At 37.9% G+C, this 20,404-nt stretch overlaps 1 protein-coding gene across 1 annotated transcript; it reads right to left on the bottom strand.

The window, feature by feature from the left end:
• Positions 1-2,150: 2,150 nt before the first annotated feature.
• Positions 2,151-19,115, bottom strand: LOC133612184 (shaker-related potassium channel tsha2-like). Its single transcript, XM_061969350.2, has 2 exons — positions 17,673-19,115; positions 2,151-2,277 (listed from the first exon to the last, which is right to left on the bottom strand). The coding sequence occupies exon 1, from the start codon at positions 19,113-19,115 to the stop codon at positions 17,688-17,690; it is 1,428 nt and encodes a 475-aa protein (XP_061825334.2). The 3' UTR covers positions 2,151-2,277; positions 17,673-17,687.
• Positions 19,116-20,404: the final 1,289 nt, after the last annotated feature.

Genomic DNA, 20,404 nt, shown 5'->3' with positions numbered 1-20,404 from the left:
AATACGGAGCGCTCCCGAATAACTTTTTCATCTTTGGGTTTTGGGGAAAGTAGCAAGTCATGTCAAGTCATGTCAATTCAAAAGGCTCAAGTCCAAGTGAAGTCACAAGTCATTGATGTTAAAGTCTAAGTCGAGTTGCAAGTCTTTTTACATTTTGTCAAGTCGAGTCTAAAGTCATCAAATTCATGACTCGAGTCTGACTCGAGTCCAAGTCATGTGACTCGAGTCCACACCTCTGAAAGGCAGGCTTAGTGCATGTTCTCATTGACAAAAGACACGACTGTTTGTCGCCGATTGATGATTTATTTGTTTAAAAAAATATTAAATTGACCCTTTAGAAAAATAAAGATATAGCATTTGCATTCAAGTTCATTCTCCAACTGCAATGCAAGACTAAACATCAGCTGCAAGCTCAGGAAAAAGTAGAAAATATGTACAATCACAAATAAATATAACATGACAAGGGCTGGATGACATGTTTGACATCCATCCATCCATCTTCTTCCGCTTATCCGAGGTCGGGTCGCGGGGGCAGCAGCCTAAGCAGGGAAGCCCAGACTTCCCTCTCCCCAGCCACTTCGTCCAGCTCCTCCCGGGGGATCCTGAGGCGTTCCCAGGCCAGCCGGGAGACATAGTCTTCCCAACGTGTCCTGGGTCTTCCTCGTGGCCTCCTACCGGTCGGACGTGCCCTAAACACCTCCTTAGGGAGGCGCTCGGGTGGCATCCTGACCAGATGCCCGAACCACCTCATCTGGCTCCTCTCGATGTGGAGGAGCAGCGGCTTTACTTTGAGCTCCCCCCGGATGGCAGAGCTTCTCACCCTATCTCTAAGGGAGAGCCCTGCCACCCGGCGGAGGAAACTCATTTCGGCTGCTTGTACCCGTGATCTTGTCCTTTCGGTCATAACCCAAAGCTCATGACCATAGGTGAGGATGGGAACGTAGATCAACCGGTAAATTGAGAGCTTTGCCTTCCGGCTCAGCTCCTTCTTCACCACAACGGATCGATACAGCGTCCGCATTACTGAAGACGCCGCACCGATCCGCCTGTCGATCTCACGATCCACTCTTCCCCCACTCGTGAACAAGACTCCGAGGTACTTGAACTCCTCCACTTGGGGCAAGATCTCCTCCCCAACCCGGAGATGGCACTCCACCCTTTTCCGGGCGAGAACCATGGACTCGGACTTGGAGGTGCTGATTCTCATCCCAGTCGCTTCACACTCAGCTGCGAACCGATCCAGTGAGAGCTGAAGATCCTGGCCAGATGAAGCCATCAGGACCACATCATCTGCAAAAAGCAGAGACCTAATCCTGCAGCCACCAAACCGGATCCCCTCAACGCCTTGACTGCGCCTAGAAATTCTGTCCATAAAAGTTATGAACAGAATCGGTGACAAAGGGCAGCCTTGGCGGAGTCCAACCTTCACTGGAAACGTGTCCGACTTACTACCGGCAATGCGGACCAAGCTCTGGCACTGATCATACAGGGAGCGGACCGCCACAATCAGACAGTCCGAAACCCCATACTCTCTGAGCACTCCCCACAGGACTTCCCGAGGGACACGGTCGAATGCCTTCTCCAAGTCCACAAAACACATGTAGACTGGTTGGGCAAACTCCCATGCACCCTCAAGGACCCTGCCGAGAGTATAGAGCTGGTCCACAGTTCCACGACCAGGACGAAAACCACACTGTTCCTCCTGAATCCGAGGTTCGACTATCCGGCGTAGCCTCCTCTCCAGTACACCTGAATAGACCTTACCGGGAAGGCTGAGGAGTGTGATCCCACGATAGTTAGAACACACCCTCCGGTTCCCCTTTTTAAAGAGAGGAACCACCACCCCGGTCTGCCAATCCAGAGGTACCGCCCCCGATGTCCACGCGATGCTGCAGAGTCTTGTCAACCAAGACAGCCCCACAGCATCCAGAGCCTTAAGGAACTCCGGGCGGATCTCATCCACCCCCGGGGCCTTGCCACCGAGGAGCTTTTTAACTACCTCAGCAACCTCAGCCCCAGAAATAGAAGAGCCCACCACAGATTCCTCAGGCACTGCTTCCTCATAGGAAGACGTGTTGGTGGGATTGAGGAGGTCTTCGAAGTATTCCCTCCACCGATCCACAACTTCCGCAGTCGAGGTCAGCAGAACACCATCCGCAGGACATGTTTGACATAATAAATATAATATCACAGTCCAGTTAGGAAACCTTTTCCACATTCTTCTGCGTAAACATCTTCTATTTTGAAGATAATATCTCCAGCGTCACGTCCTTTCTCCTGCAAGCAAACACAAATCAGAGTAAGTTGACAAAAAAAAAGCAAACAAAAGGGGGGAAATGTTGCAGTGCTGCTTGCATGCATCCACAGGGGGGCGCTCTTCCCTCACTAGCATGCAAGGTGTAGATCATTTGGTAAAATGACTGTTTTGTTGTTGTAATTTTCGAAGACACCACCAGGGTGTGCACATCAGGGAATCAGTTATTACCACTCTCTCATGCAGTGCGTCTGTAAAATTGCTGTCCTCCTGAAGTCTTTATTAAAGCCAAGTTATTCATGCAGCTCGACATGGTTCTTCCTACTGGTAACCACAAACAACAACACAAGGAATAGAATCTGTTTATCCAAGTCTCAGCAGGTAAACAATCAAACTCAACTTACTTCCAAAATAAATGAAAACAAGTTAACCCTTTAAGACCAAAACGCTTCAAGTGTCCAACAAGCGGATGTGATTCAATCACTTTTGTTTACTTATTTATTTGACCAATTGTACACTGCAAAAACTGACATCTAAGTAAGATGAAATATCTCAAATAAGGGTGATATTTGCTTATTTTCTGTCTGATAAGATCATTCTTCTCACTAAGCAGATTGTATGTTAGAGTGTTTTACTTGTTTTAAGGGTTTTGGTCCTAAATGATCTCAGTAAGATATTACTTAGTTTATTATTCTTCGGTCAATGGTCAACAAAAATAAACAAACAGTTGTACATTCATAGATTGAAAATGAAAATGTTGCAGACCGAAAGGGTTTATAGGCTGAAGTTGAACACTTATAGCGCCTAACCCTATAAACAATGTCAAGTACAAGATGAACTTCCGAAAATGATGAAATGTCTTTTGTACAACATATTATAAATACACATTATACACAATATGAACACTGTTCAATTATATACACAGTAGAGATGCGCGGATAGGCAATTTATTTCATCCGCAACCGCGTCAGAAAGTCGTCAACCATCCGCCATCCACCCGATGTAACGTTTGATCAGAACTGCACCCGCCCGCCATCCGCCCGTTGTTATATATCTAATAGAGATGCGCGGATAGGCAATTTATTTCATCCGCAACCGCGTCAGAAAGTCGTCAACCATCCGCCATCCACCCGATGTAACGTTTGATCAGAACTGCACCCGCCCGCCATCCGCCCGTTGTTATATATCTAATAGAGATGCGCGGATAGGCAATTTATTTCATCCGCAACCACGTCAGAAAGTCGTCAACCATCCGCCACCCACCCGATGTAACGTTTGATCAGAACTGCACCCGCCCGCCATCCGCCCGTTGTTATATATCTAATATTAATAAAAAATAAAAAAAAGGGTGAAAACTACGCGAATTGCACCTTGTGCAGACAAGATTTTTCGATCGGACACGGAGGAATTAGCGATGTAAAAGACCACGTTGGGACAAAAAAACACAAGTCTAATGCCGTTGCTAGCGATACAAGTGGAAAACTTTCAACGTTTTTCGTCGCCCAAACAGATTCTTTGGATGTGATAAATGCCGACGTTTTATTTACGGAGGCAATAATTGAGCATGGACTTCCAATCGCACTGGCTGATCACATGGGACAGTTAATAATGTAATGCAACCTTTAAAAATCATTACGCGGTGATCGCGATCCCAAAAATAAACTTTTCTTGCATGATAATGTCCAGAAAAATTCGCTTTATATTACTATAGAGTCCTTTTAACGAATGAGTTTGATGGTTTATCACAAACCTTAAATGAAATTCCATGGCCACCGTCCTGCTCTCTATATCAACCAGGGTGAGCCCCACCCCTTTTGTGAGCGCACTGCGTGCGGAGTGACTCCTGTTACGCGCCCCCGGCAACAGGGGTGGCAAGCAGGTAAGCTGCGCGGGCGGAGCGCGCGGAGTGACCCATGTTACGAGCCCCCGGCCACGGGGGTGGCGGGCAGGTAAGCTGCTTACCTGCTGCGCGTGACGCCGGCCGCGGCGAAAGCGGACGAGGCGGGGTGTCGGTGCGGTGGGCGCGGTGGTGACCCTGGACGTGCGTCGGGCCCTTCTCGCGGATCGCCTCAGCTATGGCTCCCGGTGGGGCCCTCTCGGGGGAAGGGGCCTCGGTCCCAGAGGCGTCCCTTCTCCGCTCCGTAAAAGTGTCCATCTCTTTTTTTTTTTTCTTCTGTTGTGGCATATGCAGCAGGTGCCTGCTCGTTTTTCGTATGTGGGTAACAACATTTAACAATCTATATATATTTCCGAATTGGTTTAACTGCCACCCGCAAAAAAAAAAAAAAAAAAAAAAAATCTAATTAATCCGCCCGACCCGACCCGCGAGCGGATAAAATCTTATTTTTTTAAATTTCATCCGCCCGATCCGCGGATAATCCGCGGACTCCGCGGTTGTGTCCGCAAACCGCGCATCTCTAATACACAGTAAAGGCATGTGAAATATCCTTATACGCGTGTTAAACCTTTGTACCAATTTATATACTATATACAAACAATTATACTTCCATTATTATTTATATCCCACATTTAGTATTTTAATTAACATTGATCCTAGTATTAACTACTGTGTTGATTCAAGAGTGATATATTTTTCCAAGACATTGGTCTTAAAGTGTTTTTTAACACAATACTACAATATTGCAGCTTGTTGCTGAGATTTGATGACCTATATTGAGTAAAACATGCTTGAAACTAGAATATCAAGTGTTGCAAAGCTGTGTCATCAACACTCACAAGTATAAAACTACTTTTTTTTTTAAGTAATCATTTCTTATTTCAAGCATGAAAAAAAAAATCATGACTTTGACACAATTGTGTCTCATAATTAAAACAGATGACAGCCAAATGGACTTTGCTGTTTTATTTTCAATAAAAAAATAGAAAATATGTACTCATATAGTAGTACAGTTGGCACAGTACAGAAAACTGACAGTTAATATTTAAACATTTCTAACAATTTTGAACAGAAATAGTTCATGCACATTCAGATGAATTCTTCAAAATTAACATAAAACAAAATGTGGGGGCCGGGCTGTATATATGCACACTAATTGACTGAAAGAGCACGCACTTGGCGCGATGATGTCATGTTATCCATGGAAAAATGCATTTTTAGACAATATGATTTGCCTGAGCGGCTAGGAGACCCCGAGAGTAACAAGCGGTTGTCTTGTTGAATTCCAATTAAGAACAATAAATTAGTTTTTAGTATAAGTTTGCTGGTTTCAAGAAATGTAATATCATTATGTCAAGATAATGGCACTAGCATTTACTTCATTTAAGAATATTTTTCAACATATTGAGCAAAAAGGTCTCTTTTTTTTCCTACCAAGAAAGTACACTTGTTATTAGTGAGAATATACTTATTTTAAGGTATTTTTGGGTTCATTGAAGTTAGCTCATTTGACTTGTTTTGGAAAGTCTTGACAAGCCAAATGTTCTTGTTCTATTGGCAGATAATTTTGCTTAGTTCAAATAAAATACCCCCCATTTTTGTATTTTTTTTTCTACTTTTTGAACACTGACTTTTTGCAGTGTATCCACTCACACAACTATTTTATAGTTCATTATAATAATGTTAACTGCAAGTTAATGCCTCTACATCACACTCATTAGATCCAATACAAGAGTTGTATCACAAAATGATGCTGACATTTCCAAAAGTGTCAAATTAATTAATCATTAATCATAATAACAATATCACTAATATTAGTTAATATTTATAATAAAAATATCCCTGATACTTGTTAATATTTATAATAACAATATCACTAATACTAGTCAATATTTATAATAACAATATCACTAATACTAGTTAATATTTATAATAACAATATCACTAATACTAGTTAATATTCATAATAACAATATCACTAATACTAGTTAAAATTCATAATAACAATATCACTAATATTAGTTAATATTTATAATAAAAATATCCCTGATACTTGTTAATATTTATAAAAAGAATATTACTAATACTAGTTAATATTTATAATAACAATATCACTAATATTAGTTAATATTTATAATAACAATATCACTAATATTAGTTAATATTTATAATAAAAATATCCCTGATACTTGTTAATATTTATAATAACAATATCACTAATACTAGTTAATATTTATAATAACAATATCACTTATACTAGTTAATATTCATAATGACAATATCACTAATATTAGTTAATATTTATAATAAAAATATCCCTGATACTTGTTAATATTTATAATAACAATATCACTAATACTAGTTAATATTTATAATAACAATATCACTAATACTAGTTAATATTTATAATAACAATATCACTAATAGTAGTTAATATTCATAATAACAATATCACTAATATTAGTTAATATTTATAATAAAAATATCCCTGATACTTGTTAATATTTATAACAATATCACTAATACTAGTTAATATTCATAATAAAAATATCACTAATATTAGTTAACATTTATAATAAAAATATCCCTGATACTTGTTAATATTTATAGTAACAATATCACTAATACTAGTCAATATTTATAATAACAATATCACTAATACTAGTTAATATTTATAATAACAATATCACTAATACTAGTTAATATTCATAATAACAATATCACTAATACTAGTTAATATTCATAATAACAATATCACTAATATTAGTTAATATTTATAATAAAAATATCCCTGACACTTGTTAATATTTAGAATAACAATATCACTAATACTAGTCAATATTTATAATAACAATATCACTAATACCAGTTAATATTTATAATAACAATGTCACTAATACTAGTTAATATTCATAATAAAAATATCACTAATATTAGTTAATATTCATAATAAAAATATCCCTGATACTTGTTAATATTTATAATAACAATATCACTAATACTAGTCAATATTTATAATAACAATATCACTAATACTAGTTAATATTTATAATAACAATATCACTAATACTAGTTAATATTTATAATAACAATATCACTAATACTAGTTAATATTCATAATAACAATATCACTAATATTAGTTAATATTTATAATAAAAATATCCCTGATACTTGTTAATATTTATAATAACAATATCACTAATTCTAGTTAATATTCATAATAACAATATCACTAATACTAGTTAATATTTATAATAACAATATCACTAATACTAGTTTATATTCATAATAACAATATCACTAATATTAGTTAATATTTATAATAAAAATATCCCTGATACTCGTTAATATTTATAATAACAATATCACTAATACTAGTTAATATTTATAATAACAATATCACTAATACTAGTCAATATTTATAATAACAATATCACTAATATTAGTTAATATTTATAATAAAAAATCCCTGATACTTGTTAATATTTATAATAACAATATCACTAATAGTAGTCAATATTTATAATAAAAATATCACTAATACTAGTTAATATTTATAATAATATTACTAATACTAGTTAATATTTATAATAACAATATCACTAATATTAGTTAATATTTATAATAAAAATATCCCTGATACTCGTTAATATTTATAATAACAATATCACTAATACTAGTTAATATTTATAATAACAATATCACTAATACTAGTTAATATTCATAATAAAAATATCACTAATATTAATCAACATTTATAATAAAAATATTCCTGATACTTGTTAATATTTATAGTAACAATATCACTAATACTAGTCAATATTTATAATAACAATATCACTAATACTAGTTAATATTTATAATAACAATATCACTAATACTAGTTAATATTCATAATAACAATATCACTAATACTAGTTAATATTCATAATAACAATATCACTAATATTAGTTAATATTTATAATAAAAATATCCCTGATACTTGTTAATATTTATAATAACAATATCACTAATACTAGTTAATATTTATAATAACAATATCACTAATACTAGTAAATATTTATAATAACAATATCACTAATACTAGTTAATATTCATGATAACAATATCACTAATATTAGTTAATATTTGTAATAAAAATATCCCTGATACTTGTTAATATTTATAATAACAATATCACTAATACTAGTTAATATTTATAATAACAATATCACTAATACTAGTTAATATTTATAATAACAATATCATTAATACTTGTTAATATTTATAATAAAAATATCCCTGATACTTGTTAATATTTATAATAACAATATCACTAATACTAGTTAATATTTATAATAACAATATCACTAATACTAGTTAATATTTATAATAACAATATCACTAATACTAGTTAATATTTATAATAACAATATCACTAATACTAGTTAATATTCATAATAACAATATCACTAATATTAGTTAATATTTATAATAAAAATATCCCTGATACTTGTTAATATTTATAATAACAATATCACTAATACTAGTTAATATTCATAATAACAATATCACTAATACTAGTTAATATTTCTAATAACAATATCACTAATACTAGTTTATATTCATAATAACAATATCACTAATATTAGTTAATATTTATAATAAAAATATCCCTGATACTTGTTAATATTTCTAATAACAATATCACTAATACTAGTTAATATTCATAATAACAATATCACTAATATTAGTTAATATTTATAATAAAAATATCCCTGTTACTTGTTAATATTTATAATAACAATATCACTAATACTAGTCAATATTTATAATAACAATATCACTAATATTAGTAAATATTTATAAAAAAAATTCCCTGATACTTGTTAATATTTATAATAACAATATCACTAATAGTAGTCAATATTTATAATAACAATATCACTAATACTAGTTAATATTTATAATAATATCACTAATACTAGTTAATATTCATAATAACAATATCACTAATATTAGTTAATATTTATAATAAAAATATCCCTGATACTTGTTAATATTTATAATAACAATATCACTAATACTAGTTAATATTTATAATAACAATATCACTAATACTAGTTAATATTCATAATAAAAATATCACTAATATTAGTTAACATTTATAATAAAAATATCCCTGATACTTGTTAATATTTATAGTAACAATATCACTAATACTAGTCAATATTTATAATAACAATATCACTAATACTAGTTAATATTTATAATAACAATATCCCTAATACTAGTTAATATTCATAATAACAATATCACTAATACTAGTTAATATTCATAATAACAATATCACTAATATTAGTTAATATTTGTAATAAAAATATCCCTGATACTTGTTAATATTTATAATAACAATATCACTAATACTAGTCAATCTTTATAATACCAATATCACTAATACCAGTTAATATTTATAATAACAATATCACTAATACTAGTTAATATTTATAATAACAATATCACTAATACTAGTTAATATTCATGATAACAATATCACTAATATTAGTTAATATTTGTAATAAAAATATCCCTGATACTTGTTAATATTTATAATAACAATATCACTAATACTAGTTAATATTTATAATAACAATATCACTAATACTAGTTAATATTTATAATAAAAATATCATTAATACTTGTTAATATTTATAATAAAAATATCCCTGATACTTGTTAATATTTATAATAACAATATCACTAATACTAGTTAATATTTATAATAACAATATCACTAATACTAGTTAATATTTATAATAACAATATCACCAATACTAGTTAATATTCATAATAACAATATCACTAATATTAGTTAATATTTATAAAAAAAATATCCCTATTACTTGTTAATATTTATAATAACAATATCACTAATACTAGTCAATATTTATAATAACAATATCACTAATATTAGTTAATATTTATAAAAAAATCCCTGATACTTGTTAATATTTATAATAACAATATCACTAATACTAGTTAATATTTATAATAACAATATCACTAATACTAGTTAATATTCATAATAACAATATCACTAATATTAGTTAATATTTATAATAAAAATATCCCTGATACTTGTTAATATTTATAATAACAATATCACTAATACTAGTCAATATTTATAATAACAATATCACTAATATTAGTTAATATTTATAATAAAAATATCCCTGATACTTGTAAAAATTTATAATAGCAATATCACTAATACTAGTCAATATTTATAATAACAATATCACTAATACTAGTTAATATTTATAATAACAATAACACTAATACTAGTTAATATTCATAATAACAATATCACTAATACTAGTTAATAGTCATAATAACAATATCACTAATATTAGTTAATATTTATAATAAAAATATCCCTGATACTTGTTAATATTTCTAATAACAATATCACTAATACTAGTTCATATTTATAATAACAATATCACTGATACTAGTTAATATTTATAATAACTATATCATTAATACTTGTTAATATTTATAATAACAATATCCCTAATACTTGTTAATATTCAGGTCACCAAATGTAAATGGAGTATTGTTGGCGCTTTGTGGATGTTATTTATTGGATTTTATGGGCGAAATAAAGGAGCTCCATTGGCTCCGCTGTAAGCAGACTTTTATTTACGTTTATTTAATATTTAGAATGCATTAAAAAATCAATCCGTCGTCATGTGTCTCATATTGATTGTGAACAATAGGCAACGATCCAAACAAATGTGCAGTTTCGGGCCTTGATCTTGTGGCCCTAAAGGACTGCATAGAGTGTTTATGCGACAGGGCGGCCCTGGCTAGCATCCATCCATTTTTCTACCACTTGTCCCTATCGGGATGAAGGAGTAGCTGGAGCCTATCCCAGCTGCTTTTGGGTAGACCCCGGACAGGTAGCCACTTCAGAAGTCAAACGGCTAAATAATCGTATTGTTACAGTAGGTGTTTTGTATTGAGCCGTGTGAGACATTTCAAGTCCATAGACTTACTACCCCTGATTTCCACAGGATGCAAAACGGCTGCAGAACGTCATCGCCACGGCGGCGGACTGTGTCCGTTTTTATTCAAGTTAATGTGTCCGTCTTACACGGCGGTGCCGTTCCGCATCCCAGCGCTAAACACATGCACGGCTTCTATTTTTGCTGGTGGCCGTAAAACGGCGGTTCAATTTACCTTATTTTTCGGAGTATAAGTCGCATATACAGGTAAAAGCCAGTAAATTAGAATATTTTGAAAAACTTGATTTATTTCAGTAATTGCATTCAAAAGGTGTAACTTGTACATTATATTTATTCATTGCACACAGACTGATGCATTCAAATGTTTATTTCATTTAATTTTGATGATTTGAAGTGGCAACAAATGAAAATCCAAAATTCCGTGTGTCACAAAATTAGAATATTACTTAAGGCTAATACAAAAAAGGGATTTTTAGAAATGTTGGCCAACTGAAAAGTATGAAAATGAAAAATATGAGCATGTACAATACTCAATACTTGGTTGGAGCTCCTTTTGCCTCAATTACTGCGTTAATGCGGCGTGGCATGGAGTCGATGAGTTTCTGGCACTGCTCAGGTGTTATGAGAGCCCAGGTTGCTCTGATAGTGGCTTTCAACTCTTCTACGTTTTTGGGTCTGGCATTCTGCATCTTCCTTTTCACAATACCCCACAGATTTTCTATGGGGCTAAGGTCAGGGGAGTTGGCGGGCCAATTTAGAACAGAAATACCATGGTCCGTAAACCAGGCACGGGTAGATTTTGCGCTGTGTGCAGGCGCCAAGTCCTGTTGGAACTTGAAATCTCCATCTCCATAGAGCAGGTCAGCAGCAGGAAGCATGAAGTGCTCTAAAACTTGCTGGTAGACGGCTGCGTTGACCCTGGATCTCAGGAAACAGAGTGGACCGACACCAGCAGATGACATGGCACCCCAAACCATCACCCAACCATGCAAATTTTGCATTTCCTTTGGAAATCGAGGTCCCAGAGTCTGGAGGAAGACAGGAGAGGCACAGGATCCACGTTGCCTGAAGTCTAGTGTAAAGTCTCCACCATCAGTGATGGTTTGGGGTGCCATGTCATCTGCTGGTGTCGGTCCACTCTGTTTCCTGAGATCCAGGGTCAACGCAGCCGTCTACCAGCAAGTTTTAGAGCACTTCATGCTTCCTGCTGCTGACCTGCTCTATGGAGATGGAGATTTCAAGTTCCAACAGGACTTGGCGCCTGCACACAGCGCAAAATCTACCCGTGCCTGGTTTACGGACCATGGTATTTCTGTTCTAAATTGGCCCGCCAACTCCCCTGACCTTAGCCCCATAGAAAATCTGTGGGGTATTGTGAAAAGGAAGATGCAGAATGCCAGACCCAAAAACGCAGAAGAGTTGAAGGCCACTATCAGAGCAACCTGGGCTCTCATAACACCTGAGCAGTGCCAGAAACTCATCGACTCCATGCCACGCCGCATTAACGCAGTAATTGAGGCAAAAGGAGCTCCAACCAAGTATTGAGTATTGTACATGCTCATATTTTTCATTTTCATACTTTTCAGTTGGCTAACATTTCTAAAAATCGCTTTTTTGTATTAGCTTTAAGTAATATTCTAATTTTGTGACACACGTAATTTTGGATTTTCATTTGTTGCCACTTCAAATCATCAAAATTAAATGAAATAAACATTTGAATGCATCAGTCTGTGTGCAATGAATAAATATAATGTACAAGTTACACCTTTTGAATGCAATTACTGAAATAAATCAAGTTTTTCAAAATATTCTAATTTACTGGCTTTTACCTGTATATAAGAAATACTTGACTTTCAGTGAATTCACTGAAAGTCAAGTATTTCTTATATATATATATATATATATATATATATATATATATATATATATATATATATATATATATATATATTTTTATAGCCAGAATTCACTGAAAGTCAAGTATTTCTTATATATATTTCTTTTATATATATATATATATATATATATATATATATATATATATATATATATATATATATATAATTATATATATATATATATATATATATATATATATATATATATATATATATATATATATATATATATATATATATATATATATATATATATATATATATATATATATATATATATATATAAGAAATACTTGACTTTCAGTGAATTCTGGCTATAAAAATATATTTATTTTATTATATATATATATATATATATATATATATATATATATATATATATATATATATATATATATATATATATATATATATATATATATATATATATATATGTATGTGTGGGAAAAAAAATCACAAGACTATTTCATCTCTACAGGCCTGTTTCATGAGGGGGGGTTCCCTCAATCATCAGGAGATTTTAATGGGAGCATTCGCATACCATGGTTTATATAGGGCACAGAGAGGGTGGGTACAGGCTGGCCTAGGGGCGTGGCGATTGGCTCATGTGTTACCTAGGAGGTGTTTCCGTCTATGGCGGCATGCTGTGACAATTTCGCTGCGCTTGTTGAGGGATGCAAAACCTGCGAAATACCACAGAACTCAGCAAACACATTTGGGACCTCAAAGACAATAATGTTGAATATTCAATAACATGGCAAATTCTTGCATCCAGCACACCTTACAATAGTGGTAATAAAAGATGCAGCCTATGCTTGAAAGAGAAACTGTTTATTATTTACCGTCCAGACCTGGCATCCCTCAACAAGCGCAGCGAAATTGTCACAGCATGCCGCCATAGACGGAAACACCTCCTAGGTAACACATGAGCCAATCACCACGCCCCTAGGCCAGCCTGTACCCACCCACTCTGTGCCCTATATAAACCATGGTATGCGAATGCTCCCATTAAAATCTCCTGATGATTGAGGGTACCCCCCCCTCATGAAACAGGCCTGTAGAGATGAAATAGTCTTGTGATTTTTTTCCCACACATACATATATTGCGCTCTACTACGGTATCGAGCACTATTTTTTGGATAACCTTACTAAGACATATATATATATATATATATATATATATATATATATATATATATATATATATATATATATATATATATATATATATATATATATATATATAAATAAAAGAAACACTTGAATTTCAGTGTTCATTTATTTACACATATACACACACATAACACTCATCTACTCATTGTTGAGTTAAGGGTTGAATTGTCCATCCTTGTTCTATTCTCTGTCACTATTTTTCGAACCATGCTGAACACCCTCTCTGATGATGCATTGCTGTGTGGCACGCACAAAAGTGCTGTCATCAAATGCACTAGATGGCAGTATTGTCCTGTTTAAGAGTGTCACAACATTACTGTTTACGGCAGACGAACTGCTTTACGGTAGACGAAAAACGTGACTGCTGTTGTTGTGTGTTGTTACCGCGCTGGGAGGACGTTAATGAAACTGCCTAACAATAAACCCACATAAGAAACCAAGAACTTGCCCTCCATCATTCTACAGTTATAATGATTGGGCAGGCACGTTGTTTATATTGTGGGAAAGTGGACTCAGGTCCGCATGGAGCTGGAGGGGAGAAAATTTGTCCCGGGAGGTTTTCGGGAGAGGCGCTGAATTTCGGGAGTCTCCCGGAAAATCCGGGAGGGTTGCTGGTATGTTAACGTAACATATTATGGTAAGAGTCATTCAAATAAATATAACATATAGAACATGCTATACGTTTACCAAACAATCTGTCACTCCTAATCGCTAAATCCCATGAAGTCTTATACGTCTAGTCTCTTACGTGAATGAGCTAAATAATATTATTTGATATTTTACGGTAATGTGTTAATCATTTCACACATAAGTCGCTCCTGAGTACCGGCCAAACTATGAAAAAAAACTGCGACTAACAGTCCGAAAAATATGGTAGCTAAAATCTGCTGGTGTTGGACAGGAAGTCACGCGCAAAGACCAAATAAATGATCCGGTTTACTTTCAAAACAAAATAGTCCATTGTATTTCACATTTTGAAAGGTCTTAATAGGCGGGGACGGACATGAAGTAAACTTGTCAAAGGTTTTCACCTTATTGACCCAAAAGCGAAGTGCGGAAAGGGGGGGTCCTATGTCAAATGCCAGCTGATACAGGGGTGTGGTTGGTAGGAGATGCGTGTGGACAACGCTCGCCTTCGGTCTTGATGGACGGCAAGGAGGAACAGTGTGGTTTTCGTCCTGGTCGTGGAACTGTGGACCAGCTCTATACTCTCGGCAGGGTCCTTGAGGGTGCATGGGAGTTTGCCCAACCAGTCTACATGTGCTTTTAGGACTTGGAGAAGGCATTCGACCGTGTCCCTTGGGAAGTCCTTTGGGGAGTGCTCAGAGAGTACGGGGTATCGGACTGTCTGATTGTGGCGGTCCGCTCCCTGTATGATCAGTGTCAGAGCTTGGTCCGCATTGCCGGCAGTAAGTCGGACACGTTTCCAAAGAGGGTTGGACTCCGCCAAGGCTGCCCTTTGTCACCGATTCGGTTCATAACTTTTATGGACAGAATTTTTAGGCGCAGTCAAGGCGTTGAGGGGATCCGGTTTGGTGGCTGCAGGATTAAGTCACGTTCAAGTACCTCAGAGTCTTGTTCACGAGTGAGGGAAGAGTGGATCGTGAAATCGACAGGCGGATGGATCGGTGCGGCGTCTTCAGTAACGCGGACGCTGTATCGATCCGTTGTGGTGAAGAAGGAGCTGAGCCGGAAGGCAAAGCTCTCAATTTAGCGGTCGATCTACGTTCCCATCCTCACCTATGGTCATGAGCTTTGGGTTATGACCGAAAGGACAAGATCACGGGTACAAGTGACCGAAATTAGTTTCCTCCGCCGGGTGGCGGGGCTCTCCCTTAGAGATAGGGTGAGAAGCTCTGTCATCCGGGGGGAGCTCAAAGTAAAGCCGCTGCTCCTCCACATGGAGAGGAGCCAGATGAGGTGGTTCGGTCACCTGGTCAGGATGCCACCCGAACGCATCCCTAGGGAGGTGTTTAGGGCACGTCCGACCGGTAGGAGGCCACGGGGAAGACCCAGGACACGTTGGGAAGACTATGTCTCCCGGCTGGCCTGGGAACGCCTCGGGATCCCCCGGGAAGAGCTGTACGAAGTGGCTGGGGAGAGGGAAGTCTGGGCTTCCCTGTTTAGGCTGCTGCCCCCGCGACCCGACCTCGGATGAGCGGAAGAAGATGGATGGATGGATATGCGCCGATTTGCTAGATTTGGTAAAAGTCTGCACTTTTTCGCTGCACGGCGGAGCAGTAGGCATTGCCAGACAACAGACGATGGTGCCGTTTCCTGGCGGTTATGTTTCGCTGGCGTTCCGCATCCTGTGGAAACCAGGGGTTATTGCTTAAGGCTTATGGGTAACGCGCTGACGTCGCCATTGGGGAAAAGGTCACTGGTGTGGCACATACCAAATGAATGGAGAAGCAGAAGTCTGACAAGATTGTTTCATGAATATCTCTGCAATGCAGCCATGCTTTAAATTCACATTTTCGGGAGCAGGTACCAGTTTGAATCAGTGCCATTGTGTTTTGATTGATTGATTGAAACTTGTATTAGTAGATTGCACAGTACAGTACATGTTCCGTACAATTGACCACTAAATGGTAACACCCCAATAAGTTTTTCAACTTGTTTAAGTCGGGGGTCCACGTCAAACAATTCATGGTGTGGTGTATTTGACTGAAAAACAAGGGCACCGGCAACACAATGGGGAAGGAAATTTTGACAAACTGTCCTGCTTTAGTGTGCAGGGGTTCTAAGGAGAGGAGTTAGAACAATTTCCCTTGTGGATCAATAAAGTTTGTCTAAGTTAGTTTACAATTGCCTGTAACCTACTCAGTGGCCTAGTGGTTACAGTGTCCGCCCTGAGATGGATAGGTTGTGAGTTCATACCAAAGACTATAAAAATGGGAGCCATTACCTCCCTGCTTGGCACTCAGCATCAAGGGTTGGAATTGGGGGTTAAATCACCAAAAATGATTCCCAGGGGCAGCCACCGCTGCTGCTCACTGCTCCCCTCACCTCCCAGGGGGTGAACAAGGGGATGGGTCAATTGCAGAGGACACATTTCGCCACCCCTAGTGTGTGTGTGACAATCATTGGTACTTTAACTTTAACTGTGTCAATAACCCAGGTCCTTGTATTGTCAGGTACTGAATAGATTGCAACTGGACTCTGGTTGTTTTCCAAGAAGATTCTCCTCTCATCCGAGCAGATTCATCACTTGATACTCGCAGACTTAGACAGGACATATTTAGTTTCCTACATTTTCAATACAACTCTTGTGTGGTGGGTCTTTTACCACTGTCGTGGTTGGTTTGTACATCCTCTTGAGAACCAGCATCCTCTGCGGTTGTTTTTGATATTTATTTTTTCACATTTTGATAAAACACTAATGGTTTTCAAGACGATAGATCATATATGCAAGTTGTTAGTACCTAACCTTCCACTTACCATTTGGGCGTTCTTTCATACGTCCGTCAGCTTGCCACGGTATATCTCCATCTGGGTATTGCTCGGGCATGTCAGACTCTCCAGGTCCTCCTCATGATAGGAATCTGTTTTGGACAGAGAATGCTCGCTTCGACTTAAAGCAAATTCCCCAGAAGACGTCTGCGGCTGTCCACAAGTCACGTGAACGTATTGCATGTTGTTGTCCTGGTCGTTCTCTCGGTGGTAGAAGTAGTTAAAGTTAGACACGATGACGGGCACTGGCAAAGCTATGGTGAGGACCCCGGCGATGGCGCACAAGGAGCCGACAAATTTACCCCCGATGGTGGAAGGGCACATGTCTCCGTATCCCACCGTCGTCATGGTGACCACCGCCCACCAGAAAGCGTCAGGGATGCTTTTGAACCCTGACTCCGGGTCTTCTGCTTCTGCGAAATACACCGAACTGGAGAAGAGAACCACTCCGATAATGAGAAAGAATATTAGGAGGCCCAGCTCCCTGAGGCTGGCGTGAAGGGTTTGCCCAAGGATCTGAAGGCCCTTTGAGTGTCGGGAGAGCTTAAAGATCCTAAAAACCCGGACCAGGCGTATGACCCTGAGGATGGCCAAGGAGGCAGCTTGTTGGCTGCTGCCTTGGTGCTCAGCAAGGTCCAAGCCTAGGGTGATGAAGTACGGAGCAATGGCCACCACGTCAATGATGTTCATGATGTTCTTGAAGAACGCTGCCTTGCTGGGACATGACAAGAACCTCATGGTGAACTCAAAGGAGAACCACACGATGCAGAGTGTCTCCACAATAAAGAAGGGATCCGTGAAGGGACTTTGCACTTTTCCGTGGTGGCTGCCGTTGGTGTGAGTTTCGTGCATCTGCACGGGGATGTCTCTAAACTCTGGTAATGTCTCCAAGCAAAAAATGATGATGGATATCAGGATGACCATAACGGACACAATGGCAATGATCCTTGCGGGTCCTGAACTTTCCGGATACTCAAACAGCAACCACAGTTGTCTCTGGAACTCGCTCTTGGGAAGAGGTCGGTCATCCTCCTTCGTGAGACCCTCATCCTCTCGAAAAAGTTCGATAGTCTCCTCATCGAACTCATAGAACTTGATTTCCTCCAGGAAAATATCCACAGGGACACTCACCGGTCTCCGAAGCCTCCCACCGGACTGGTAGTAGTACAAGACAGCGTCGAAGCTGGGCCTGTTCCTGTCAAAGAAGTACTCGTTCCTTAGAGGGTCAAAGAAGCGTATCCTTTTGCGTGGATCCCCCAAGAGTGTGTTCGGGAAACGGGAGAGGGTCTTTAACTGTGTCTCGAAACGCAGGCCGGAGATGTTGATGACCACCCTCTCGCTGCACTCCAGCTCCTCCAAGTCGGCGGCATCTTGCAACAAAGGGGGAATGACCACGGTCTCGTTGCGGTTCTCCTGGGACACCACGGTCATCTTTCACCCCTCCTGAGGGTCGGCACTCACCTCCTGGGAGCCGCCTGAGATTCATGCAAAAGTCGGCAAAGGTCCCCCCCAACAAAGTGGTGCTGTGGTTGATTTACACGGTCCTTTTTTGTCCGATTACAGCCTGCCAGTGTCAGACCTTGCATAAGCTACACCAGTGGGCAGGGATGGCTATCATATTCACACCATTTTAAACTCCACCGCCCTCCCCAAATTGGAAGACCAGATGACACTTGCTGCGGCTGTCCCTCTCGAACTTGACTTCTCGGAGACTTTCCAAATAAACGCGGGGACTCCAAATGTGAACGTACACAATGTTACGGCTCTTGTTCAGTTCCCTGTGGGCTTTGAAGACCCTCTTGAGAAATGTGCTGCCTCCTGGTGCGAGTCCCTCATTCATGAAGTCATGGCGCTATTCTCGTCGCAAGGGGAACCTCCAGGACCCTGCCGGTGTCCCCTCACCGCTACCAAGAAACAAGATGAGCATTACGTTCTATTTAATGCGGGCCAAAATATGGTGTGAGACATGACCCTCGGCGGGCACCTCCCGCCAATGGAAAGTGCTGGCTCGACTGATACTCGAGAAGCAAGGAGTGGGAGACCGTGGTCTTGAGGAAGCGGCTGCCAAAATAACATATAGTGTTGGTAGGGCTCAGGTGGAACATGGACGGGGGACCCCCATGACGACATGACCTGGCATTAGGGTCACCTTTAACAAAACAACAAATCCAGTCAGTCATGTCTTTGTCTGAAAATATACCCGGAAGAGAGAGTTCTATTTAAAGCCCCCGCTCATCACCGTCATATGCTTCGAGATCTTACAGATCGTCACAATAATAGCACCCGGGTGTCTAAAAGTGTCTACACTCGCCTCGAGTCATCACACTATTTTCAGATTGTTTTCTGTCCCCGATAGAACAAAAGGGGTTTTCAATTTCAACAGTCCAAAATGTCGGTGTCAGGACACGGCGCCGCCTGACCGCTAATGTGCCACTTTGTAAAGTTCAGCAAACCAGTGTCTGGGTCAGGCGGGGGCTGGGCCGGGGGATGGGGGGGTCAGGCGTCGAGTGTCGCCAAGGAAACAAATCATAACAAACAAGCTGAGGAATGGACACGTGATTTATAATCCGCTACGGGTGGTTGCAGGCTGGTGTTATATTGGGGACTTCATCACACTCTTTGTTGTCAGCTCCCTCTTTCCACTGCACGCTAAGATGTCTATACAACACGTCTGCTTTCTATGGATACTGTTCCAATGACGTGGGATCAACGGAACCATA

Source organism: Nerophis lumbriciformis, linkage group LG10 (genome assembly GCF_033978685.3).
Source record: "Nerophis lumbriciformis linkage group LG10, RoL_Nlum_v2.1, whole genome shotgun sequence".
Taxonomy (NCBI): Eukaryota; Metazoa; Chordata; class Actinopteri; order Syngnathiformes; family Syngnathidae; genus Nerophis; species Nerophis lumbriciformis.
This window is presented reverse-complemented; position numbering and strand designations above follow the sequence as displayed.

What these genes read in the sequence shown, in the direction of transcription:
- LOC133612184 (XM_061969350.2), bottom strand. Translation starts at nt 19,115, where the DNA reads ATGACCGTGGTGTCCCAGGAGAACCGCAACGAGACCGTGGTCATTCCC.